At 48.9% G+C, this 25,702-nt stretch overlaps 1 protein-coding gene across 3 annotated transcripts in view; it reads left to right on the forward strand.

Annotated features, from left to right (window-relative positions):
• The window catches only part of SLCO3A1 (solute carrier organic anion transporter family member 3A1), a 298,277-nt gene that overhangs the window by 250,455 nt on the left and 22,120 nt on the right, over positions 1 to 25,702 (forward strand). For all 3 annotated transcript variants that reach the window (XM_047735586.1, XM_047735585.1, XM_047735587.1), the window contains exons 6-9: positions 373 to 571; positions 2,760 to 2,898; positions 15,277 to 15,452; positions 19,632 to 19,696. In XM_047735586.1, the coding sequence (XP_047591542.1) occupies positions 373 to 571; positions 2,760 to 2,898; positions 15,277 to 15,452; positions 19,632 to 19,696 (579 nt within the window). The remainder of the gene's footprint in view (positions 1 to 372; positions 572 to 2,759; positions 2,899 to 15,276; positions 15,453 to 19,631; positions 19,697 to 25,702) is intronic.

Here is a 25,702-nt window from a genome sequence, read left to right on the forward strand (position 1 = left end):
GAGAGCATGTGAGTGCGCCGTCATCGTGACACCCCTGAGAAGCATGTGCGTGTCCCCGGTCCATCTGCCTTTGTCTCATGGTCTTTCCCGTGAGGATGCCTTCCTTCGGAAGATCGGCGGAGGTCCTTGGACTCCCCATCACTGACTGTTTCCACGTCCGTCTCCCCCAGTTTTCCGTGGGTTCCCAGAGGGCAGAAATAAGGCCCCTCATGGAGACTTGGAGGCAGCCTGGAGGGAGGCAGCACGGCAGTGGGGGTCACTGGGAATTTGGCCTGTGCAGGGCTTAAACCCCCCACACCCGGCACCCATCGGTCTGCTGGGATGCGCCCTGCGTCCCCTGCTAACGGTTCCCGCCCCCTGTTTCTCTCCCAGGGATGACTGCGATCCCCTGTGCCTGCTTGGGAATCTTCTTGGGCGGTCTCCTGGTGAAGAAGCTCAGTCTTTCTGCCCTTGGGGCCATTCGGATGGCCATGCTCGTCAACCTGGTGTCCACAGCTTGCTACGTCTCCTTCCTCTTCCTGGGCTGCGACACAGGCCCCGTGGCTGGGGTTACTGTTCCCTATGGAAACGTGTAAGTCCTGGAAATGTCCCCTTCCTCCCTTGCCTGCCTAGGGATGCCTGGGCTCTTTCTCCGTGGTAGGGGGAGCGGAGCTGGCTTTGTCCCGGGGGGTGGCCATGAGTGGAGGGTTCGAAGATGCTTCTATATCTTATCTTCCTCCCAGGGTTGAAGGGTCCCGAGTGGACCTTTTGGGTGGAGAGCTCAGAGCATTCCGCTCAGCGGGAGTGCACGGGGGAGACACTCCCAACAGTACTCCTGTTACCATTTTTGGCATTTGAACGACTGAAGATAGATAATACAGATGAATTTTATTTTAAAATTCAGCTTGCTTTTTTTTTTTTTTTTTTTTGAGATGAGGGGAGAGAGAAAGAAGTGGGGGAAGGAGCAGAGGGAGAGAAAATCTTAAGCAGGCTTCATACCCAGCACTGGGCCCGTTAACAGGGCTTAGTCACACAGCCCTGAGATGAAATCAAGAGTGGGACATTCACCCAGCTGAGCCACCCAGGTTCCCCTTAAAATTCAGCCTTAAGTGAAAGACGGAATAGATTTCAGTCATTCCAGAAATTATCAGAAGCGATCATCGGGCTCCCATAGTAATTATAAGGTCTCTCCCAGAGTAGGTATTGATAAATATGGGAGGGAGAAGGGGGTAGGGGATAAAAGGAGAAAAGAGGAAGAAGGGAAGGAAGTTGGTTCTTATGGGACAGCTTTTTCCTAGTTACTAGCCCAAGACTTTGGCCTAGAGCCAAAATTGGCCCAGTCAGAACGGCCCCAGAGGGAATGATGGAGAGTGCTTACGTGCCCAGCATCCACAGCTCTCCCCCTTTCTGTGTGAGACTCTGAAGCTGCTTGGGGATCAGTCTGGAGAATCAAGGCTGCAGCAGCGTCAACCTGCAGGATACCAGTCTCCTCCTCCAGGCAGGCTATCAGGCTTTCTTCTATAGTCCTGTATCCAGAAGATAGAGGAGAGCCGGGCTTATCTGCCCCTCCAACAAGGTCAAGCAGGCTGAATGGGAGAACACAGGTGGGGGTGTTGTCTGGATAGTCTTGCACAGACACTGCCCCTCTGTCCCCTTTACCACCGCCATGGCCTCTCAGGCCCCCCAGCCCAGCCCAGCCCCCATTCCTCCCTCTCCCAAATGCGGCTCCTTCTGGTGTGTGCCTGCCATAAATAACAGCATTTGGAGAGAAAGACCGCCAGCCTTCTGTGCCAGCTCTCAAGTAGTAAACTTGTAGTGGTTCAAAGCACGGGGTCTTACGATAATGAAGTTCTTCTTCATTAAAAAAGAAAAAAAAAAGCCTACAATCCAACTGCCAACTCTGCCCCAATTGGTAGAGCTCCAGTCCCCTCCCTCCCCACCCCCGCTTTCCCATGTACGAGCTGGATATACTCGAGCAGGCGACTCAGCTTGGCTCTGCCTCAGTTTCCTTCTCCGTCAGCCCTACGGGGTCACACTGAGAACTAGTACAATGATATACGCAGTACCGGGGACAGTGCCTGGCATATCAATTGGCACATATCGCCATCATCGTCCTTACTCTGAAGCGCTCCGAGCCCTAGGAGGCACAGCTAAAAATAATGGTGCTGGAAAGAGACGCTTCTCTCTTACGGAGCTAAAGACACGCACTCCGTCCTTCTCCCCTTTGCAGCTCGCTTGCTCTAGGTAATTGTGCCTTTAATGGCACAAAAGGAAATTTAAAATAACTTGTGTTATTTTTCTCAGGGAGTTGAATCAATCAAACAGACGAGAGTTATTGAACCCAGCTCGTGGTAGTGGTGTGTTAAGCATCACGAGGCTTGCTGCCTGCTGGGAGGAGGGATCAGACAGAGACCAGGACGGACCCGGGATGGGGAGAAGGCAGTGTCTGGCTGTGCCCGGTGGTGGTGTTGGGTCAGGGAAGGGGCAGCAGGCTGAGGCTGCAGAAGTCGTGAGTGGCGACACCGAGGAGGGGCTCCCAAGTGTGGGCTGCCTCCAGCCCGGAGGGTACACTGTGCAAATGATAAAGAAGAGGCTTCTTCCGTTTCCAGCACCCTTGTGCACAGCTCTCAGCGGTGGTGCTGGGCTGGTCCTTGTAGGACAGGGAGGGGTGAGTTGGAGGGGGAGAAGAAAGGGGTGTCGGGCTTGGAAGGCTGTCACTGGGGAGATCCAACAGAAGTTGCCCTTCCTCTGATGGGTGCCGTGTTTCCTCTCTTTTCCAGCTCAGCACCTGGCTTGGCCCTGGACCCCTACTCACCCTGCAATAAAAACTGTGAATGCCAAACCGATTCCTTCACTCCAGTGTGTGGGGCAGATGGCGTCACCTACCTGTCTGCCTGCTTTGCTGGCTGCAGCAGCACGGTATTGGTGATTTTCTGACGGGGTGGGATGGGGCAGGGCACGCAGGCGGCCAGAGTAACTTAAAATCCATGGTCAGCAGCAGCAGTGGGCAACCACACACATTCCATTGCGTGCCTGCACTATGACTTTTTCCCAGACCCCTCCACACTCTGGTGGAGGACCCTCCATCAGCAGGATGGGAGGACACACAGGTCCTTCAGGCCTTCCTGCTAAATCAAATAGGTTTCCAGAAAGTGTCGTGGAGCCACCGAAAGTAAAAATTTCAAAGACAGCTGTACATAGGGAGCCAGAGAAAAAAAAAGATTATGGTTCAAGGTGCTCCCCAAGGGTATCAGTGAAACAGCCTGACCCAACAGATAGTGAGCTCCCCATCAACAGAAGTATGTAAAGAAAGGCTAGAAAACTGTTTATCAGAGAAGACTTCTTCCAAGCCTGAGACTGATAACTAATTTAAACTCTTCCTTACTCAGTTTCCTTTGCCTTTTTATTATCAGTTGGATACCTCCCACCTTTTTCCATCCCCCACCAAAGTTTGTTTTGTTTTGCTTTTTGGTTTTTGGGGGTTTTGCATTTTGTTTGTTGGTTTTTCTTCTCAGCATGAATTGTCCAGTTGGCTATCAGCCGGCAGTTTTTCACGTGCTCTTCGTGCAAACCTGACACTGAGGGACTGGTCCTCCAGTCCTGCTGATGCCGCCTTCCGGGGGTGTCTCATACCTGCCTGTCTTCTGCATCCACATCCCCACTGCCCAGGTGCACGCCCTGCTGGTCTCCTGCTTGGACCAGAGCCTATAGAGTTACCTAACTGGCCTCCCAGCTCAGGGCGGCCCCCTTCTGGCCCATGTTCTGAACTGTAGCCAAAATGACTTCCATAACACCACAAAGGACCCCTTCTCGTGCTACCATGTCACCTACAGGATAAGATCTAGGCACTGCACTGGCTTTGTGTCTTCAGCACACGTCTGTCCTCAGTCCCTTTCCTCAGCTCTACTTCCTTTTAGTTTGTGGTATGCAGTTTCCCCAACACAACAGATGTCTTTTCACCCCACTCCATTCACACAACTCCTCTCACCTGTCAGTACCCTCCTTGAATTCTCCCTTCTCTGTGAAGCCATCCCTTCCCTTCTTTATCTTTGGTGATCTTGCCTCTGTGGTTCTTGGCACCTGTCTCCACCGGAGGCTGCTCTCTCATTTCATTGCCGTGATCTGCTCAAAGTGTTTGCCATCTGCTCTGATCTGTGAGCTTCCCCAGCGAGGGCTGGCATCCAGACGTGCTCTAGAAATGTCCAGGAATGTCTAGATGAAGAGAAAGATGAGAAGAAGAGGGATGAGTGTCTGCTTTAAAGGCGTTTAGAGTTGTAATGACTTGTTTCTTCTTTCCATATTCTACATCTTTTGGGGCTAGCAATTTCTCTGAAAGAAGAAAAATCGATCACTTATTTTCATCTCCAAAGATTTCATTTTTCTTTGCTTTTAACATTTAGATTCCTGGCCAGTCATTAACATTTTTCAATAGAGAAAATAAATCACCCTGGAGGGGGAAGCACAGTGGGGAGAGAAACTGATTTTTTTTTTTTTTAAATCAGATGATAAAGCAATTTCTTTATGTGAGTGGAAATGAATTTTAGAAAAGGGGATGAGGCCTCGCGAATGGTTAAAATAAAATACAAGCGATTCGTTTTCATGACAACAATTTTATTAACAACTTAATATCCAGAAAGTCATATAAATCAGTTTTGGTTATTGTCCGGGTTCAAGAATTAAATAGGCTGGTGTCCTGAGACCAAACAAGTCTCTATTCCAGAGCATTCAAAAAAAAAAAAAAAAATTGTCTTAAAAATTGCATTTCCCTTGATCCTACATGTGCAAGAGTCTTACTGAATGAGAGCCTAACCAAGCCCTTGACTGCTTCCAGCTGCTGAGACAGCAAGCTGTGGAATGCAATTATTGGAGAGTGAGATTCTCTGCTTCCCTCCGGACATAGCCTTTCTTCACCAGATACCTGCCTTTCCTTCTCATTACTGGAGGCCTCGTGTTGTCCACAAAGCAGAGAGGTTCTCTCCCTGTGATTACAAGTCAGAGATTGGGACAGCTCCGGGCCCCAGGCTGGGTGAGACTCCCATTTCTCCCCCATGGAGGCAGATCTTGGGATGAATGAGGGATTTAGGGACACAGAGCCGTGTGTATCCCGGAAAGGGGCCCTTGTGACAATCTAGCCTTCAAAACACCCATAACTGTAGAGCTCACCACAGCAGCGAACTTTTTCCCAGAGTCTGCGTGGGCCAGGCAGCAGGCCTTCCACCTGTCACTCACGGTCCATGACAGCTTGGCCTAGAGTCAAAGAAATCTCAGGCCGCCGTCCAAAAATGAGCAAAAAGCCATTTCAGTCTTCTCGATCTCTGCTACAGTATTTTGAGAAAATGCCAAATGGTGGGTTATATTGCTGGTGCATTTACTCCCTCCTTCATTCCTACTTTCCTTCTTTGAGCTCCCAGAAAAGCTTTTCCACGGGCTGAGGGCTTTCTCCGTCCTCTTCCCTCACTCCCTTCACCACCTGCTGGAGTCCTCTGGCTCTCCAGGTGTGACGGCAGCCACTCCATCATCTGCCCTCCCCCCCACCAGCCCCGTGTGTCTTATCTCACCTATCCTCACAGCAGCCCGAGGGTGGAGGCATGATTTTTACTCTGATTATAGACTAGTCCCTCCCCGCAGGTCATGCAGGACAGAATGGCCCTGGCCTTGACATGCAGGTCTGTCCCGTCTGTCCAAAACCAGCCTCAGTGCCTTCCTCTGACTCGGTGACTTACCTCTTCGGGATTCTCACCTTTCTCCTCTTTGAAAAAACCTCTTTGTGCATGCTTCAAAGTCAGGACCCCCAGCTTGCTTTCATAGACGGGCCCTGCTGCCTCTCCAGCCTCAAACTCCCCACTCCTCCCACCTGTTGAAGGACGACATGCTGTGCTGGACTTCTGGGGTCCCCCCCCCCCCCCGCACACACCCAGCTCTCCCTTGCCTCCAGGCCTTGGCACGCGCTGCTCCTTTTAGCAAGGAGAGTCCTCTGTTAAGCCCCTGGATGCACGATCCGTTCTTTCCCTGCAGCTCAGAAGCTTCCTCCCCGCCCCTCCCCTCCTCCAGGGCGACATAAGTGCCCTGTCTTGCAGAGTCCTCCTGCACCTGTTCCGTCTGGCAAGGACCGACCCTCCCACCCCCAGTCGAACAGGTTGTTTACTCCTGCATCCAGGGATAGGGTTCTCTTGTGGACCTTTGTTTTTCCAGTGCCAGCCTTGGCTCTGGATAAAGGTCCCAGGCTTCCTGAACACCTGGCTGGAGGCCCCCTCCTCCTGCCCCCCGCTGACCCCTCCCTTGAATAGCAATTGGCAGGCTGGTAGGTTGGCTGGTGCAGTTTTCAGTACTAAAGCTCCCTGTTCGTCCCTCCCCCACTCACAGCTTCTGTCCAATCTTCTGTGAAGATTGCCCATAACTCGATTAAATGTGAGTGAGTCACCAATCGAATAATTCCGTTTGCAGGGGAATCTGGTTAGGGCTAGTAGTTTCCTGGTAGACTTGCCTTGCTGCCCTGGTTGGGGATTTGTTTTCTCATTTCCTCGTTTCCTCTCTCCTTGAGTGAGAGCAATGGCAGTTTCCAGGACTGTGTTTAATATGCAATTTCTAATTCTTTTTATTGCATAGGACCAGGAGGGGTAACAAAAAAGATTGCGAGTTAATTTTGTAAGCTTCCTTTGGCATAAATATATTGTCCAGATTGTTTCTGTACCTTTCACTCTCGGATGTAATTATTCCAGTGGAAAGCGTGTTGGTATGCCACTGACTGACTGCTGGAAGTTGTAGCCTTTTGATGTACTGAATAATGGAGTGTTTACCAAAAAAAAAAGAAGAAAGAAAGAAAGACTTATAATCAACCACCAGTAGAACGTTGAAAGTCAGTCCAAGCCCGGTGCCGCATGTGCATGGGACTAATGATAGACCAATGTCTGTATCCCCATGCAGACAACGGGTATGTGTCTAGCCCCTGTCTGAGCGGAGCCCTGAGCTGGTTCTGGGGAGGGCTGGGGGGCCCGTGATGGACGCTTGCAGAAGTTCATTGTTTCCTCATGGATCTCAGAGTCCTGCTTGCCTGTTAGGATTGCTTGAGAACTTCTGAAATCTGAGTCCTGAGCCTCGTCCTTAGAAACTGATTTCTTTACTATGGGGTAGGATCCAGGCACCACGAATTTTTTTTTTTTTTTAAGATTTTATTTATTTATTTGACAGAGAGAGATCACAAGCAGGCAGAGAGAGAGGGGGAAGCAGGCTCCCCACTGAGCAGAGAGCCTGATTCGGGGCTCGATCCCAGGACCCTGAGACCATGACCTGAGCCAAAGGCAGAGGCTCAACCCATAGAGCCACCCAGGCGCCCCAGGCACCAGGAATTTTTAAAGCTCTCCCCCACCATGCATTTTTGTACGTAACAGAGTTGAGAACCTCTTTTCCCCTCCAGAGTGTCTCCTTGGCACTGCTGACATTTGCGGCTGTGTCGTTCTTTGTTGTGGGGGACTGCAGGACACTCGGTAACATCCCAGGGCCCTTCCCATCCGATGCCAGCGGCAACCCCTGCTCTTTTGTGAAACGACCTGTATCTCCAGATATTTCCATAGGTTCTGCTTGGGGGGCCCACAGTGGAGAACCGCTGCTCCAGGAGAAGGGATGGATTCCTCAAATTGTACCTTTCTAGAAGCAGTGTCTGAGCTGACCCTGAGCATCCAGCCTTCGATGTCTTGTTCCTCCCCACTTTTATGTGGTCAAGCCTCAGAGAAACCATGCTGGTGACTCGAGGGGCCATATGAGCCTATTACAGAAGAAGCAAACTGATTGCTCATAGCCCCTCTCTGCCCCGTACACGGGCTTATTGGGGTCTGAACCACGGTTTAAGCAGTCTGTGCATTTCATACACAAATCGGGCTTCCTGGCCTCTCTGTACAAGTTGGATGAGACGGGACCTGACCCGGTACCCTCATAGGGTAGCAATTGTCTGGAGCTCAGAAATGGTCAAGCCTGCAGACAAGACATCCGATCCCCCTAGCCAAAGTCTCTGCCTCTGGCCACCCCTTACACCTGGACCAGTTTTCTTCTCTTCTTCCTGTCTTGCCCTCAAATGTTTGGAGTTTGCAAGCTCTTTGGTCGAGCCTGGCCCCGTTTCCCAGAACTGATTTAAAAGTCTATATTCATTCCAGCCGTGGCTTGTCAGAAGACGTGACCATTTCTGAAATCAGTCCCAACTAGGGCATTGTCACCCTGAACATCTACTATATATCTCAGGCTACGCATTAGAGATAGAGAGCTGGAAAGGTAGGAGCTCATGTTTACTAGGAGATGAGACGTTAATGTATTGATAGAATTTGTGTACAAAGGAACACCCATGGGCAACAGCTGAACTATTAACTGAAAAGAGCATATTATAAAAAAATATACAGATTGTGATCCCTTTTAGTAAAGAAAAGGAAAAATCTAAATATTTGTACATCTCTACACAGAAAGATCTTTATAAAAGATACGTAGCTAGCTGTTCACAGAACATTACCTCTGGCTAGGGACCAAAAAAATTAATTTTTATATGTTTCTTTCACATTTTCTGCAAATTACTAAATTGTCTAAAATGAGCATGCATCCCTCTTTCAATAAGGAGAAAACTTTTTTATTAAAAAAAAATAACAACCCGACATTTAAGGATAGGTGGTTACATTCTAAGAGAAAGAAGAAGACACGTGGAGAGATCAGTGAACCTGGAGGGAACCAGGAATTAGTTCAGAGCAGGTGAGGCAGGAAGGGAGGTGTGTGGATATTTTTGCCCAGAGGAAGAGCGGTGGGGGGATCCTTCTTGTGAAGTATGAGTGGGTGTTTGGCAGTGGAGAGGCACAGAAGGACATTACAGCGTGTGCTGTGTGTGTCCGCCCTGGACCCTGTGCTCTGGGGACCGGTTCCGTTTGGAGGGGGGAGAGAAAGAGGGAGAAGCTTAGTGGCCTGGTGCCCATTCCTGGTACCTGAGCATGAGCCACATCCTTCCTCTTCTGTGTTCTGCCCACACTTCCTCCCTGAGGTGGCTGGAGCCAAGCGTGGGTCTTCCCGCCCCCCGAAGACCAGCCCTTGCCCCGACTTCTGCAGGAGATAATTAAAGCTCTGCACGGATGTGTTCCAGCACGTGCGTTACAGGTTACGGGAGCAGAAGGCAGACGGAGGTCTTGCTTTCATCCCAGGATGTTTCTCCCTGGCTATTATCCTTCAGCCAGTGACCCTGAAAGGGAACATGAGAGTATATTTCTTCTTGCAGTTTTTCAATATCCCCTTTGCCTTGAGGTACGTGGGTTGCTGGTGCCCTTCGTGATAAGCTCTGAGGTCTTTACCTAAAAATACCAGCTTGGGTTGGGCCGGTGCGGCGAAGAGATTCTAAGCTACAAAAGGACAGTAACGAATGACAGGAGAGGGTCTGAGGGACTTGGCAGGATCACGAGGGAATCGTAGGGGAACACGTCACTGCTGGAAGGAAAATGTCCCCATCTGTCCCTCCCTTATTAGGCTGTCATGCACAAGGGATCAGAGGTCTGGCAGGCGGCCGCACAGGGCAGTGCGCATCTCAGCACTCTTGGTGGCAAACTCCTTCCCTCCCTTCCCCACCAAGCTATAGAACGAAGGCCCAGCTTTTAATCAAAATTGTCATTTCTGCCTAGGAACTGAATACATTACAGAAAGAAAACCAGAAAGAGTGTTCTCGAATGTTGGGAGTAACTCCCTACCTTTCAATACAGCAGACTCTCCGTGCCTCTAACCTCATCCCGCCCCCGTACCTGTCCCCTTGGAAATGTCATCCTTCAACCTAGAAATCAGCTTTATTTGTATCATTAATAGTGATTGTTGCATCCAGTATTACACGTGGGGGGAAAAGACCTAAGCGCAAACAGGTTCATCTGCCAGTATTTGTGAAAAACACTGCTTAAAAGTGTTTTTTTTTTTCCTCTCTTGTAATACGAGCTGTCAAAATAGCACACTTATGATTTCCTGCATCCATAGAAAATTAGCCCAAGATTCTAAAGAGTAATTTTTCTATTTTCATGGTCTCCAGTTTTATTGTAGTTGTTTATCCCATCATTATGTGAGCAGAAACATTTCTCACTCTAAATTAATGACTGAGTGTGGCCTCGGAGTACAGTTTCCAGTGGCTGTGCTATCTTCTTCATTGATTTCTTCTTTATTTTGTAACGTTCTTGAGTTCTTCATTTTTTTTTTTTAGTAGATGATAGATTTGTATTGTTCAGAAATCAAAAAGTGTAAAAAAGTGGAAACTCTCCTTTCCACCACTGTCTTCCGTTCACCTACCGTCCGACCCATCACTCTGCCAAGTAGAGTAACGACTGTTTCTAGTTTATTGTATATCCGACTGGACTTTAACGCATCTCTAAGGTCTTTCTTATTCTGTACCTTGGGTGTGAGGGGTTTTGTTGTCGCTCCTGCCTTTTTGAGAGCTGTGTGGTGTTCCGGCGTGGGGATCTGTTGGGGCCTATGTCACCGGCCCCTGTGATGGGCACTCACGTTGCCGCACAACATTAGGTCTTGAAAACAGAGTTGTGACTGCTGTTGTGTGTAGGTTGTGTTGTACCCGGGGCACGTCTGTTTGTAGGATAAGTTCTTGTAGAATTTCTGAGTCCGTCCCACTCTGCTCTCTGGGTCGGCACTGGTTCCAAAGGCCAGGCCGGGTCCTCTGTGAGCAAAGAGGCCAGTTGATTGTCAATGTGATCTATCAAGACGCACTTATTTCTGGGAAAACCAGACCATAGACACATGTGCGTACACACACGCGCACACACACACACACGCGTCCGTATGTGCCACCAGACAGAGAAGACCACTTTCCCTCCCACTGAATGGCAAACTGGGAAGACATTCCTTTGAAACAGGGAGTTTCCCAGATCAGGAACGGTAAACCAGTCTCCTGGAGGCTGGTGGACTTTCTTACCAGTTGAACATACTGGGTACCAGGAGTACTTTGGGTTTGCCCCTTTACTCAGGCCGTGACCGTCAACAGGTGGGTTCTGAGACCCATCTGCCACTGGCCGGATGGGACTGTTAAATCCAGACAGGGTGAGAATTCGCATCCCAGCCCCTGTCTTCCCTTCAGCAGAGTGGATTGATAGCCTGTCATACCCAGGTCCACTCTGTACTTTCCAGCTTCCTGCTGCTCGGAGCTTTTGCAAGTTGAAGGGTTCCCATGTAGATGTCCGGTTAAATCAGCAGAAAGGCTGTCCCCCCGCTTCCTTTCTATATGGGACAGTAGTCTGAAACCCCATCAGTGGGAAGTCGCCTGTTGTAATTATGGGGAAGATGACACTGTGTGGTCCTCGTCTGTGGTTCTTCCCACCACGCGTGGACGTGTTCCCAAAGAGCTCCTCTGGAGCCAGCGTCTCCGCGCGTCCTTTAGCATGTGACGTCCAGGCCCAGCTCTCGTGTCCCAAGCCCAAATGAACGATGTTCCCCATCTCTTGCCATATGGCCACAGACTCTGCCTGTTCCCTTAGATTCCTTCTTGGAAGGGTTGCAGGGAAGTCCCAACTGCCCTTCCCCCCGCAGACCATGGGACCACCCAGGGGTTCCCAGTGATTGTGTCAGACTGAGTCACCTGCCCAAAAAGGAGACCCATTCACGCGTCCCTGCTCAGACCCTCTGGCTTACCTCCTCCCTAGCCTCTTCCACAGCTCTTCTCAAATAAATTGAGTCGGAATAAGTAAATACAGGTTTGCCCAGAATCTCTGCAGCTTCTCTCCTGAGCACCAGCAAGCTACGTCTTCACTGGTTGTATTTCCACTTCTGGCATTAATGACCCTACGAGTGCCTCGTTTTTGTCCAGTCAGCCCATAGCTGCCCTTGGCCTGTTTTTGTCTCCTCCCTCTCCCTGGTTTCATGCACTGTCACCTCCCTCCCCTGGTCTCGGTTGCAGATCCCACGGGGCCTCAGCTTTGCCGTCCACTCACTCCATTCCCAGGACACTGGCTTCAGGGACACAGTCACCCCCTGGACCAGGCAGGGCCAGGCAATCGCTGCGTCAGTCAGTCTGGGAGAAAGATGTCTCATTTTGATCCCATTCCGTTAGGGGCAGGAGCACAGACCGAATCCAGGGTGGGTCCATTTCTTAGAGCAGAGAGGACCCCGGCAGTTTCCTTTCATGGTAAATATAACGCAGTTGAGCCCACATCGGTATGGGGGTAAAAATCTAGGACTGAGCGTAGGTCCCAGGTACAGATTACTTTTTAAACTCAACAAAGCTCACCAATCACATGGTTCATTCACCGGGTCCTGGCCCTGACCCCTCGGTTCCGGTACTCACATCACGTTTGTAAGAGGCCGAGTCAGAGCTCACTTCTTAGGATGCTTGATGAAGCAGGACCACAGCCATCCCCAAGGGGCCTGTTCCTCACTTATACCTGGGAACTATTTGGGTCCATGTGGTTCTCAGCTCCCCCAGACCCAGACCTTTCTTTTCTCACAGCAGGAATCAGAGACAGAAGGATTTGAGGGTTTGAGAAGGAATTAGGATACGGTGAAATGAATAGGACTTGAGATCTGTTCATTTGTTCGATAAATAGCTCTTGACTCCCTGTCATGGGAAAAGCCCTGTCCTGGAGAGCTGAGGATAAATTAGGGAGAAAAACCACAGTGGTGTCTGGGCTCCGTAGCCCCATAGTCATGAGGAAAAAGGATCGGACATGGGAGTAAGGGGTTCCAGAGAGTTAATAGGGTATCACTTCTCAGGCAAGAGATGCAGAGATAGGGGAGGTTGGGGTGGGGGGGATGTGCATCTCTCAGGGTTTGGTCAGGAAAACAGCACCCACAAGTATGTTGGAGATAAAGAATTTAGTGTAGGAATCGGAGCTACTGTGAACATGGGCGAGTTGGGGAATTAAAATCTGGGAGGAGTGTGATGAAGGATTGGAGGACAGTCACTCCATCCCCAGAAGCTCCTGCTCAGGTGGGAACTTGGGGGCTTGTGGGAAAATCCCAAGAAGCCGTGTTCACCTGGCTGCTGAGAGAGATGAAAGGGTGCTAGCCAGGTCCGTGGGCAAACAACCACATCAGTAGAGGTGGGCCCGGGGCCTCTGTTGTCAGCAGGACAGGCAGAAACGAGGGCAGGTGTGAACACTGGATGCTAGGGCCATCCGGCCCCTTCGGGGCACCTCCACAGATGGGTATCATCCTTGTGTCTGACCTTGTGAAGGGTCATGGCCTCTGCTTAACTTCTGCCTTCTAAATCTCACCCATGTCCCCCCTACCCCACCCCTGCGCCCCTGTCCAGCTCCCATCCCTGCAGGGAAGGGGATTCTGGGGAAATAGCTCCCAGCGTAGCTGAGGAGTAGTGCTGAGCTGACAGGCAGAATCCAGCTCGGGGCATTTGATCCCACATTCTGCCTGGAGATGGTAACGTGCTCAGAGCCCCCGGGGCAGGACGGATCAGGTGCGTCTGGGAGGATTATGGGCTTTGGGGCTATGGAAGCCAGGGAGGAAAGTGGTTCATGGGTACGCGCTCCTGGGGGGCTCCAGGAAGAGAAAAGTGGATGGTGGGGTCAGGATATGGAGGCCCCCAGGGAGCTTAGCAGGATCGGGTTCCTGTCTGTGGGGGACAGAAGCTAGCCCAGCCGGAGTGAGGGGAGGCTTGGGGGATGAGGTGGTGAGTGTAGACAGCTAGCGGAGTGTGGCTGTGAGGTTGGGATCTGGCAAGTTTTCCTTGCCGGAGTAGGGAGAGAAGGGGCATTTTAAGTTGTAGGTAGGGAGAAGTCCTGCCTCCTGGTCAACGCAGGGGAAGGTCATTTGCAGAGGACCTCTAAAACCGTCTGCTAAGCTTCACCGGCTGTGTGTCAGCTTCGTGAAGTGCTCAGGAGAGTGTCTCTCAGACTCGGTCCTCCTCCTCCTCAGGGCCCACAAAGGCCCTGGCTCATGGCTCAGCAGGGGGAGGTCTCCCAGAAGGAGGTGAATTTTGCAGAAGTGCCAGGAAGCCCCCAGGCAGGAGGTGTTTGGGAGGGGGCATAGAGGCAAGGCTCCAGCACCTCGGGGGAATTACAGTAAACGCCGCAGGGTACTAGTACCAGGCCATTTGCACAGAGGCACCTGCTCTGGGCACAATGCTTAGGAAGAAGGGTCCAGCCCCACACCCTGTCTGCCCACACCTCTGCCCCATGGGTAGAAGCCCCTGTGCAGAGCACAGCCAGATGGGGTGACCCTGATGGGATGGGGGGGCACCTAAGAGCCTTTGGACACCCCTGAAACATCCCCTGTGGCTTGATGGGATGAGCAAAACCCCCACCTGTGCTGTGTTCTGTGGGAAGAGAAAAGGGACAGGGAGGATGGAGAGGAACGAAGACAGGAGGAGGCATGTGCAAGCCAAAAGGGATTTATTTGACCCTCAGGAGGATTTTCCTTGGCGTGTGCTCTGAAAGCCAAGCAGTCCCGAGAAGAAAAGCAATGAATCATTTATGATTGTATTCATTAAAGGCCTCTGCACTATTATTATCGAACCTTAATTGGCTTGGCGCTCACTTGGCACTGCCTCTCCCGGCCCCTGCCCCTCCCGTTGCCATCAGAAATTCCTCTGATGATGAATGAGGGACCAGACCATGCCTGGGAGCAGGGGCAGCTGGGCAAGCACCGCAAGATCAAATGGAATGCAGTCCTTTTTTTTTTCTTTCCCCCTGCTTGGATCAAGTATTAATAAATGTGTCTGGTTTGGGCGTTCGCTCGCTGCCCGCACGTGGTCTGCTGCAAGCTCCTGGCATCTCTTAGCCGTCTTTGCTGACCCTGCCGCGCAAGAACATTCCCATTAAGCTGCCCCCTCCAGTGGCCCCACAAGAGCAGCAACTTGGTGCCTGACAATGCACGTCCCTTGTTCCAAGTGCCACACTGGGCATTGAACCACCAACAATGCGCAGGTTACCTGATTTACTTATTTTAATACACTTCATTGTAATTATCACTGCATAAAAGAGAAGACAAATTGGCAAGTAATTACAGCATTAATTTGGCAATGTTTTATCATATTGGGAAGGCACTGTTTCCTCTCTAATTGTATTGGGGGGGCGTTTGTCTAGGGTACAGCTTATGGAGGGATTCCGGAACGTGAAAGTGAAACACACAGGAGATGGGGCACGGGCTCTCCTCCCCGTAAATATTCCTTTATTTGCATGTGTTTTGCAGCCTTCTTAAAAAGCTAACTCGTTTATTCAGGCCTAATTAATGGAATGCCACAGAATGCAGAATTAGTCTGTGACAGCGCCAGCTGATGGATGGCTTTGGGTTCGGAAACGGGAGATTGCCCCCAGTTAAAAGGGCTGAACACTTGTGTTTCAGAATCTCACCGGCTGTGCGTGCCTCACGACCGTCCCGCCCGAGAACACGACTGTGGTTCCTGGAAAGTGCCCCAGTCCCGGGTGCCAAGAGGCCTTCCTCACTTTCCTGTGTGTGATGTGTGTCTGCAGCATGATTGGGGCGATGGCACAGACACCCTCGGTCATCATCCTTATCAGGTAAGCTCAGGGCCGGGGACTTGAGAGCCAGGCTCCCCTCTCACCCTGCCCCTGCCTACCTCATGAGCGCCGGCAGTCCTCAGGGGGCCAGAACGTCAGGTACTGTGTGCGTCTCGGAAGCCGGCTTCCCTGGGCTGATAGGGGTCCGTTAACATCTGACGGGACCTCACAAGAGACCAGAAAGCGTGGCCCAAGGGCGATGATACACCTTCATATCCTCCCAAGAGTAGACCCTGCAGGTGATTTGGAAAGGAACCGTGGTCCTGCGTCAATTTTTACAGAGAGCAGCATTATTGCAATAAGACGGAAATGGCACTGGACTAGCCAAGTCCTCAAGTCCAGCTCCCGTCCCACCGCTGATCAGCCACATGACCTTGGGCCCATTTTCCCTCAGAGGTGTTTCTGAATTGGGGCCGGGGAGTGATGTCATTGGTCCTGCTGGCCTCCTGCGGTGGTGTGGGTCCCAGGGAGGCCACGGGTCTGCCAACAGTGACCTCTCTTGTACAAATAGATGGTTGGAGAGGGCACCCAGAGTCTGTGGCTCCCTGTGTCTCAGGACCTGTCCTGGGGGAAGGGGCGCTGCCTCCAAGGGGACCTATGGTCCTCTTCTGAGTAACGTGTACATCTGCCAAGTTATCTAGAGTTGTTTGAGGAACCTAGAAATGGAATGCTCCATAACCCAGAATCTTTGTTGAACCACAGGAAGTGACACCAAACACAGACCCACCTTACTGGGATGTGGCTAATTCCCTCCTAGCGGCTAGAAATACAAGTAGGAATGCAACGCTTGAGTGTGACCTGTGCCTACCCACGTCCCCAGCTGCTTTATCCAGCTCCGTCTTTCTCCCCATGCCCACCGCGTTTCCCGGGCTCGGTTATGAATTCCTAAGGAAGAGTATTTCTGCAAAGTGCTTATGTTCTCAAGGAGGTCATTAGCAAAGCCTTGTTAATGTGCAGAAGCATTAAGGCAACAATAACAACGTGCCATTCTGTACTTACTAAACGAGAAATCAGTGTTAAATATTCACGCCCAGTGTTTGAAGGGCTGTAGCAACGCTGGTCAAATCCCATACTGCTGGGGGCATTGAAAAGCCCATCGCTCCGATTTCAAAGAAGCACTCTAACATTGTGAATTAAGAGTCATAAAAGTGTTCAAATTTTTTATGAGGTAACCCTGCCTCTCGCCACTTAGGAAAATACTGCTCTACCAGAAAAACAGCTCTGTGCAGACAGATTTTTATTACTATGTTAACTATAATAGGAGAAAAACCTGAATTGGAATAATGAATTAAATTATAGTACTCTACCATAGCTCAATGGGATAATGAAAATCCTTAAGAATGCGAAAAGTATTTGTGGAGTGAACTATTGCATTTAAATTATATACGGCAGTTGATGATGTAGAATATGCATGTGGACAAAGCCCGTCAGGTCCTAGGTCTGGGTCTGGGGTGGCTGTGTTCCAGGTAACTTATTTTTCATTTTTAGAAATTCCCGTGAAGTTATATTGTGTTGGCCACATACAAAAGACACCAAGGTGCAGGAAGAAAATGACCTTCGTGACCGTTAGCAGTGGCTAGTCCCCTTTCTTTGCTCTCCATGACTTCCATACAAAAAAGCCAGCTCACTGTTTGCAACTGGCAGAGCAAACACAGAAAGGTGAAATCTTAATCACTTCCAAGTCCCAGCTTGGTAAACAGCTCTTGGAGATTTTCAGGAAACTATTTTGATTTCTTTGGCTAGATCAGCAGCAGGTGGCCTGTATGACCTAGACTGGGTCTCGGCCACCCCATAACCCCGTGCTCTGCTGGGGTCTGTGAGAGGCACAGACTTGTACATCGGGTCCATCGAAGTGAACGGGGTGCCCCTTATTCTGTCACCATCCCAGTCCACTTTGCCATCCTAGATGATCTAGGCAGACACGAGGGCACAGTCCAGGCATGTGCCAGCCTTATCCCGTGCCAGAGTGATGGCACTGTAGTGCACAGAGCACCCCTAGGTGAGAAGATAAGCTGACCCTCACTGAGCCCCTCTTTCGGAGCCAGCACTGTGCTCCTGTTTTAATTATGTATTTATATCCTGATTAGCATTCCCCTTCTACAGATGGAGAGGTAGAGGCTCCGAGAGTGTTTAAGCAGTATTCTCAAGGTCATCAGCCCCTAAGTTGTAGACCTAAGCCCCCACCCCTGGCCTTGCCCAGACCTTTCAGTAACATTCAGACCCAAACCTTCCATTTCTGCATAGCTCGATCTGAGAAGGAAGGCTCCCCCCATGGGAACCAGTTCCCCAACAGGATATGATGAGAGATCTTAGCACCTTGCTCATTTTATTCCTAGTGACAGGAGAGCTGAAAGGAAAGCAAATTTCAAGTGATAAGTATTCTAGCTCATTATGCCAGCACGTTTGCTTGAGAAGAAAAATTTGCCTTTATTTGGGTGTCTTTCAATTCAGTACCTTAAAGGGAATGTGCAAAATGCAGAACCAGGGAGCCGATAATAGCTCTGAAGAACTTAGATTTGGAAACAAGTATGTTCTGAAGAGAACTGGCTGTGCTTCTGTCCAGAAACGCTGAACTCATCATTGATGTTATTTGGGTCTCTGGCTTCATCAGCTGAAGAATGGTTTCCCATCACTCAGAGAAAGTCTTGACTTGCTGGCCTGTATCACACTCTTTATAATTAAGAAGAAATGGGTATTTCCCCAAGAATAACACATTTTTAGTTTTCACTGGAAATCTTAGAAATAGGGCAGAGACTGTAAAAACTACATCCATGTTCCTTTGGGTTTGATGACATCCTTTGGTCGCTCTGCCAAGAAGCCAAAGGCAGGCCTGCCTAAAGCTTGAATCAGGTGGTAGGTCATTGGATGGATAACGTCGGATGGTGAGATGAATGACCTCTGGGGTCATGTTAGAATATACTTTTAGCTAGTAAATCTATAGTCAGGTTATGTATCCTGGGTATTAGATATCCTAGGGGATTTAAGATAACCAGTGGTGACTTTGTTTCTAACATTTTTTTCTACAGAGTTGATTGCCTAGGTCCTCCCTGTCGCTGTATGGGTCTTTCTGGTCTTTGAGCCTCCTTGTGTTTTCAAAGTGAGTCCAGTGAGCCACACTGGGCTGGTTTTAGGCCTAGCCAAGTCCTTCCAGGGGTCATAGTTGTGTACTCACCACCCCATTTCCCCTAGGGACTTAGGATGGGAATGGCATAAGGGGAAGTTTCTCTGCCAGTGGTGTCCTGAAGCATGTGTGCATGTAGTCCATCAAATACATCTCCCTTCACATCCCCTCTCCACCCCACTAGAATTTATATATTACTCAGTACATCGTCACTGTGATGTGCTCATGATGAACAAGAGCAGGTCATCCCTGGACTCAAGGAGAGAGGACAAGCCTTGAATTAATACTAGTTTTAAGGGGAAGAGGCATTTCAAAAAAAGATGTGTTATCAGCCCCTTTATCTGGAGGGCCCCTTTATCTGGAATGGTCATCACTTCCAAACCACCTCTACTGTCATACTCATCCCAGAAAATGTTCTACCCTGAGAATATTCTAGAAAATGTGCAAGAGACTCATTCTAACGGACTCTTCTAGATAAACCAAAGCCAGGGTGATTGACTCATTTCAAAACAAAGAACCAAGACCCTATGAAGATACTCTTCCCATTTAAAAGGTAGTGGCATTGGATATAGATGAATGGGTTATTTTGCAAGTGGTCTGTCTGCGGTGTCAAACCAATGCTCGTCTGGTTGATTTCACAGAATAACCTTGGAAGGACGAGGGTGTTCATGGTGCTGTTTGTGAAGCATAAGAGACATGGTCTTCCCAGTTCATATTTCCCCAATACATGTATCCTACCAAGTTAAGATGATTTCCTATCCTGGTAAAAGCAAAATGCCTTTCAACGAAGACTTAAGGGACCACATTTGCATGTCTTCCTTCCAAGGACAAGATTAGCCCCATTATTCACACTTTCAAGTTCCTACACTTATCTTGTCATTGTGGTTAGTTGCTTTTCAGACTTTAAACAGAAAGCCCAAAAACAAAAAAGGACCCCAAAAACTATTAATTTCTGAAGAATGGCTCTGATGGATGGCCGTGGAGGACTCTGGGTTCTGTTAATTAAAGCGGAGTGATAAGAATCTTTTCCTTTCTCCTCTTCATCTCTTTGCATGTAGGACAGTCAGCCCTGAACTCAAGTCTTACGCCCTGGGAGTCCTGTTCCTCCTCCTCCGTTTGTTGGGTATGTATGCTCTCTTTATTCCTTCAGTAATGAATTGGATGCTTATACCCAGGTGAGTAAAAGTCCGCAACTTTGTCCCATTTCTTGAGCCATTTTTTTTTCTTTTTTTTTTTTTTTGCCATTTTTTTTTTTCTATGCAGTTTAATAACTATTAGTAAACAAGAGAAACTTAAAATCTGTACGTTTTGCTCTGGGTTGAGACCTAGCTTCTCTCTGGATACCGCAAGTTTTCCTTTATATAAACTCTGTCTCTGTGCCACACTGAATTCTCAGAGGCATAAGAAGGGGAAAGTGATGGCACCAAAGGGAAAAACATTTGATGGCATAACATGGCTCCCTCATTAAGCAAACCCTGGGCAGCTCATGAAATACCTCGTTTATGGGGCCACCAGCTGGGACAGAGAGGCAATCTTACAACACATCACAAATGGAAACTTTGCGCCCTTTAAATTTTCCCAAACTGATTGAGTTTATTTAACTTGGGTTTCCAGGATGGGACAAAGGTGACCTTCGTGCTATAGAACGTACATTCCAAGGTTTGGTATGGATAAAAGGAATTAAATCTAACCCTCTCATTTTTAAAATGAGAAAATAGAGCACAGGAATATTCCATGGATCTCCCTGGGTCCTAGGACAGGCTGAGGCGAAGCTGGAACGGCTCACTGGGTAATTCAGCTGCCAGGCATGCCCCACCCATGTCCCTCTAGACCTCTGTTGCTTTATGAACATCCCTTTGTCAAAACCAAGATAAAAACAGGGTAACTTTTCCCCTTGAAGACTAGTCGTCTTCTTTAATGGTCATTGTATGGTAAATAAATGTGCAAAGGGAGATAACCATGGTGTGTATTTTGAGAGTAAAAATTAAACTCCTTATTCTAAGTGTATCACTGTAGATGTGCACAAAGACTCAGACCTAGAAATATTTATGAAAATGTTTGTAAAACATGAAAAATTGGCAACCCTCCAACGTCTAGCAGCCAGGGAATTAATTACATCTATTATGATTCAGAATTCCAGTAGGATTTATAGCCCCCTCTAAAATTCTGGTAAGTATGTATAAACATTGAAAGGGCACATGACCTATGGAAGAGGAAGAAAAGTCTATAATATACTATATATTCAAGTGGTTTTTTTTTGTTTTTGTTTTTGTTTTTAAAGATTTTATTTATTTATTTGACAGAGATCACAAGCAGGCAGAGAGGCAGGTAGAGAGAGAGGAGGAAGCAGGCTCCCTGCTGAGCAGAGATGCCGATGCAGGGCTCGATCCCAGGACCCTGAGATCATGACCTGAGCCGAAGGCAGCAGCTTAACCCACTGAGCCACCCAGGCGCCCCCAAGTGTTTTTAAATATAAACATGGAACAGTATTAGAAAGCTAAACAAACATGGTATGTCGTTGTCTGGGTAAGAATATATAAATCCTATTTTCTAAATGTTTTAAAATTTTGAATGAATATGTAGGTGCCTGTTACTTTTATAATGAGATCAATTCCTGATATCCAGAAGAACCTCCGGCCTCTGGTCGTTCATAAGGTCCTCACTGGGGAATGGCAAGTCCTGGGCAAATGCAGCCCCTCACTTCCTTTCTCAGCCTGTAGCAGAATATTTCCAGTGGGCTGCTGTGGTCCTTCCTCCCATGCCCAGGACAAGGTCCCAGCATCCTCTCCACTATTACCAATCCATGGATATGGGTGCACATAGGGAAACTTAAGTGGCGTTTTTTATCTTACTTTGATCTTGTAGGAAACACAAATGCCCTAGGTATGAAGATACCCAGTTAAGACAAGTTCAGTAGGAATTCAAACTAAAACATTTAGGACTCCCTGTTGTAGTGGCTTGTAGAATTCTATAACCACAGGGTATTCGTCATGTTGATTTTTTTTTTTTCCTTCTACTCGGGAGGGCCAAGTATGCACGCATCATAATGTCTCACCCCTGCTGCTTTGATTTGGGTGGATAAAGGAGTGTGTAACATCAGATAGCATGTTGGGAACCCTTATTTCTGTAAATGTTAAAGTAGTTTCACATACACATTCATTCAACAAACTAATATTTATTGAGCACCTAATGGGTTCACACCTTCCCTGGACCGTGCCCAGATAAGTGGGCACAGCTCTCCTCCCAGGAGTCCTCTTGCAAGCTGACCAGGGAAGGTGGGACTCCCCCATCTGTGGAGTTGCTCTAAGGGAATCTCTGTACCTCTAAACAGATGCTGAAGACTCCAAAATAGCTGGTAAGAACAAAAACAACAAAAAATAGTTACCCTTTAGAATAACTTGATAGCACAAAATGAAAAAAATAAGATTTGTAAAATATTTCTAAAATGATAATGAAAATTACAGGACACTTGAAATCAGAATGGAAAATTATATCACTTGTATAATGTGACACTGTTAAGATCCTTGTATGTTGCCCTAAAGCAGTTCCATGTTTGTAGGAATAATCAGCCAGGCATTATCCAGAATTGTATTTTCCAACTTCTGTGACTGATCCCCAGTGAGAGATAAGTTTTACATTATGGTCCAGTACCCACATACATATGCATTAATATAGCTGGGACAAAAATTTCACAAAAATAGTACCCTTAATGTGTATGTATTCTCTTCTCTCCCATGCTTTTTAAGAAGTTGGTCATGACCCATGATACTGCTTTTGTTTCCCCTTTATGGGTCACCAGAGTCTAGAGAACTCCACTCTAGCAGGATATGGTAGCTTCATCTTTTCCTTAAAAGCAGCTTCTCAAAGAGGTCTTTGCAATTGCCTGATTCCATTTCCTGCAGCACCCAAGAAGCTTAACCGCCATTACTGTTAACGAGGGGTCAACCGAGAAATCAGATTTCACGACCCTGTTGGCCTTTGTGATTGGCCCTGTAGATGGGTAGTGGGAACTCAATGGAGCATCACAGTGGGGTGTGGCAAGATACGTGATGGTGTCAACACGGGTGCAACATGGGTGGAAGAGCCACTGAACCTGGCCTTGGTGTGGGGGCGGGGGTGTGGATTTGAAACCATGTGGTGTCTGCCTCAGACATGAAGACTGAGCAAGAGGTATGTAGGTGAGCCGGGAGACTGCTTTATAGGGAGGGCCTTGCAGAAGTAAAAGCCTGGGAGGGAGCACCATGTTTGGGGCTGCAGGAAGCCCTGTGTGGCTGGAGTGTGCAGGGCAAAAGATGGGGCAGGGGTGGCTGCCCTGTCCACAGGTTTGACCTTTATCTCTAAGGCAGAGGAAGTCATGGATGGACTTTACCCAGGAAGTCACCAGGCCGTTGTGCCTTTGAGGAAAGCCCACCATGTGTGCTGTAGGGAGAATGAGCATGTGGGGACTGAACCACCGCCAGTACCACGGAGTAGCTGGTGGAGTATCTGATGGCCTGGGTGGGGGAGGGACGGGTAGAAGAAGAACCATCCAGGCTAAGTCTCTGAACGGAAGTGTACACACGAGAGTATGTAAGAGGGAAGAATCCACAGTGACAGCTCCTTAAAGAGGCTCGGATCACATGATGAATGGGAACGTTGCTTATTGAAACAGGAAGACCCGGAGGAAGAGAGATTTGGGAGTGGCATAGACCAGTACTGTGCAGTAGAACTTTCTAGAATAATGGAAATGCTCTATATTTGCATCACCTGTGGCTATTGAGCACTTGAACTGGGGCTTCTATAAATTTTAGTTTTTACTGAGTTTTATTTAAGTAGCCACATGGGGCCAGTGGTGTCGGATACTCTGAGGCACTACTCTCAGGGAGGCAGAACCTGAGGCAGTGGGGCAGCAGGGGGAGCCCACTCTTCCCAGATTCTTGGCTGTGCAGAGCATAAAGAAAGAAGGTAGGACCCAGAAGTGAATGTGAGATTTTTTTTCTTGTTGCTTTAAATGCCTGTGGAAAGGAATTGATAGAACAGGAGCAGGGACAGTAGTGGCAAAGGTCGGTGTGGCTCAGGGAGCTTCCCCCGCAGTCCTGGAGCAGAAGTGGGAACGTGGTTGGTAGTATCAATGGCAGGTGTGCTAGAAAGGAGGTGGGGCAGAGAAACTAAGGATGATGGCCAAAGTGGGGTTAATGGTGGATCAAGGTTGTAGGCAGGATCAGGGAGACAGGACAAAGCCCAGGGTGTGGCACAGCCAGAGAGGAAAGGAAGTAAAGGACTTTGACCTTAAGAAAGAGTTGTTGAGGGGCACCTGGATGGCTCAGAGGGTTAAGCCTCTGCCTTCAGCTCAGGTCATGGTCCCAGGGTCCTGGGATTGAGCCCCACATCAGGTTCTCTGATCAATGAGGAGCCTGCTTCTCCCTCTCCCTCTGTCTGCTCCTCCCCCTGCTCGTGCACTTTCCCCCAAATAAGTAAATAAATCTTTAAAAAAAAAAAAAGTTGATGAAAGGCTAGGATGAGGGACTGCACATCCATGGAGAAGTCAGCCGGGACAGTGGCAAAAGTTGAGTGGGGAGAGAAGGACACTGACCTGAGTCAGTAAATCCAGAGTAAACGGAATGTCCCACTCATAGCAGAATTGCTGATGCATTCAAATCCGTCCTCCTTCGTCCTTCTGCAAATGTCCTGATCACTGCTTTTCTCTCTGAGTATTGGCAAACCAGCTGCTTGAAGGTCTGGTCCACAATCTTGCCCCTGGGGTCTAGTGCATGCTGTGGATGTTACACCAAGTAAATTAATGGAAACAGATATGCACTGAGATCCTGCTACGTCCAGGACCCTGTTCAAGATGCTGCAAAGAAGATAAAAATATGCAGGAGCCAGTATCCTGCCTCCATGGGGCTCCAAGTAGGAGAACGAAGCAAATATCAGGGATATATATATAGGGCTGGATAGATAGGTTTGGACCTTGAATTTCAAGGGGGAAAATTATTTTACTTGGTTAAGTAGTTGCCAGTGGGGAGCAAATGACAAAAGATGGGAAAGTGGAAATGCATTGGAAGTTCTGATTTAGGGAGATCCGCCTGGGAGCAGGGTGGTTCTGCAGGGTGTGGTATTAGGAAGCGAAGGGAGAAGCAGCAAACCAGGGCATAGCAGCGGAACAGTAAAAAGGCAAGGACAGGTGCAAGCACGTGGTGGAGGTAACATCTATTGAAACCCCCCACAATCGACTAGAGGAAAGCATGAGAGAACCAACAGAAACACAAGGGGAAGCAGAGGATTTCAGTCCCTGGGGACTGAGCGTAGGGAGAAGCCTTACCCTCCATCAGTTGTCTCAAGGGTATTGTCGGGACTGGGCTGACCGTCAGACTCTCCTCCCACAGAGGCCCCCTCTCAGTTTTCAGAGCACCCGCCAAGCAAACAGCACGGAGAACATCAGCCTCCGGGTACACCTCTGAACCCACGTGTCTTTTAAGCAAACCACCCCTGTGTCTTGAGTGATTCAGGAGCTACTCCAGGAGCGGCACATCTGGGAAACTCCAGGCAGGCAAAAGAAATGAGCGCTCTGGCAGAAGTCAGCACAACCTGCCGGAAGCCGTAGTGGAGAAACCACTCCCCCCAGCTGTGGGCTGGTCTGGGGTGGGAGTGCGATGGCCCCTCCCACTCACGTATGCCTCTGTTTGCTGATTCAGCAAACATCTATGAAGCAATGATGTGTCCGACATCCTGACGTACCCCCATCACCCAAGATCCACTCCTTACCTGTGCTAAGGTGGTGCCGCATTTTCACCGTGGACCCCTCTGCAGGCAGGCCCAGATGGCTTTGGGTTCCCGCCCCCTCTGCCATTCCGGATTGGGTGTCTTTTGGGAGGTTATTTAAGCTCCTTGAGCCTTAGTGACTTTAACAAGGAGCCCAGGAATGAAGTGAGAACAAAGTAGTACCACCAAATGTCCCAGATTTAAGAAAAGGGAATATCAAGTACCCAGGGGCCATGCTGGCCAGTGCCAATAGTCCAGTCACATCCTTGGCATTGCTGAAGCAAAGAGAATCTTTTTTCCGCCAGCCCTCCCAGTAGGACGTGTGCTGGACGTGACCGTAATTCTATTAGGCTGAAGATTCTGTGGTGCCTTCAAGTCTTGACTGGTA

Source organism: Lutra lutra, chromosome 7 (genome assembly GCF_902655055.1).
Source record: "Lutra lutra chromosome 7, mLutLut1.2, whole genome shotgun sequence".
NCBI lineage: Eukaryota > Metazoa > Chordata > Mammalia > Carnivora > Mustelidae > Lutra > Lutra lutra.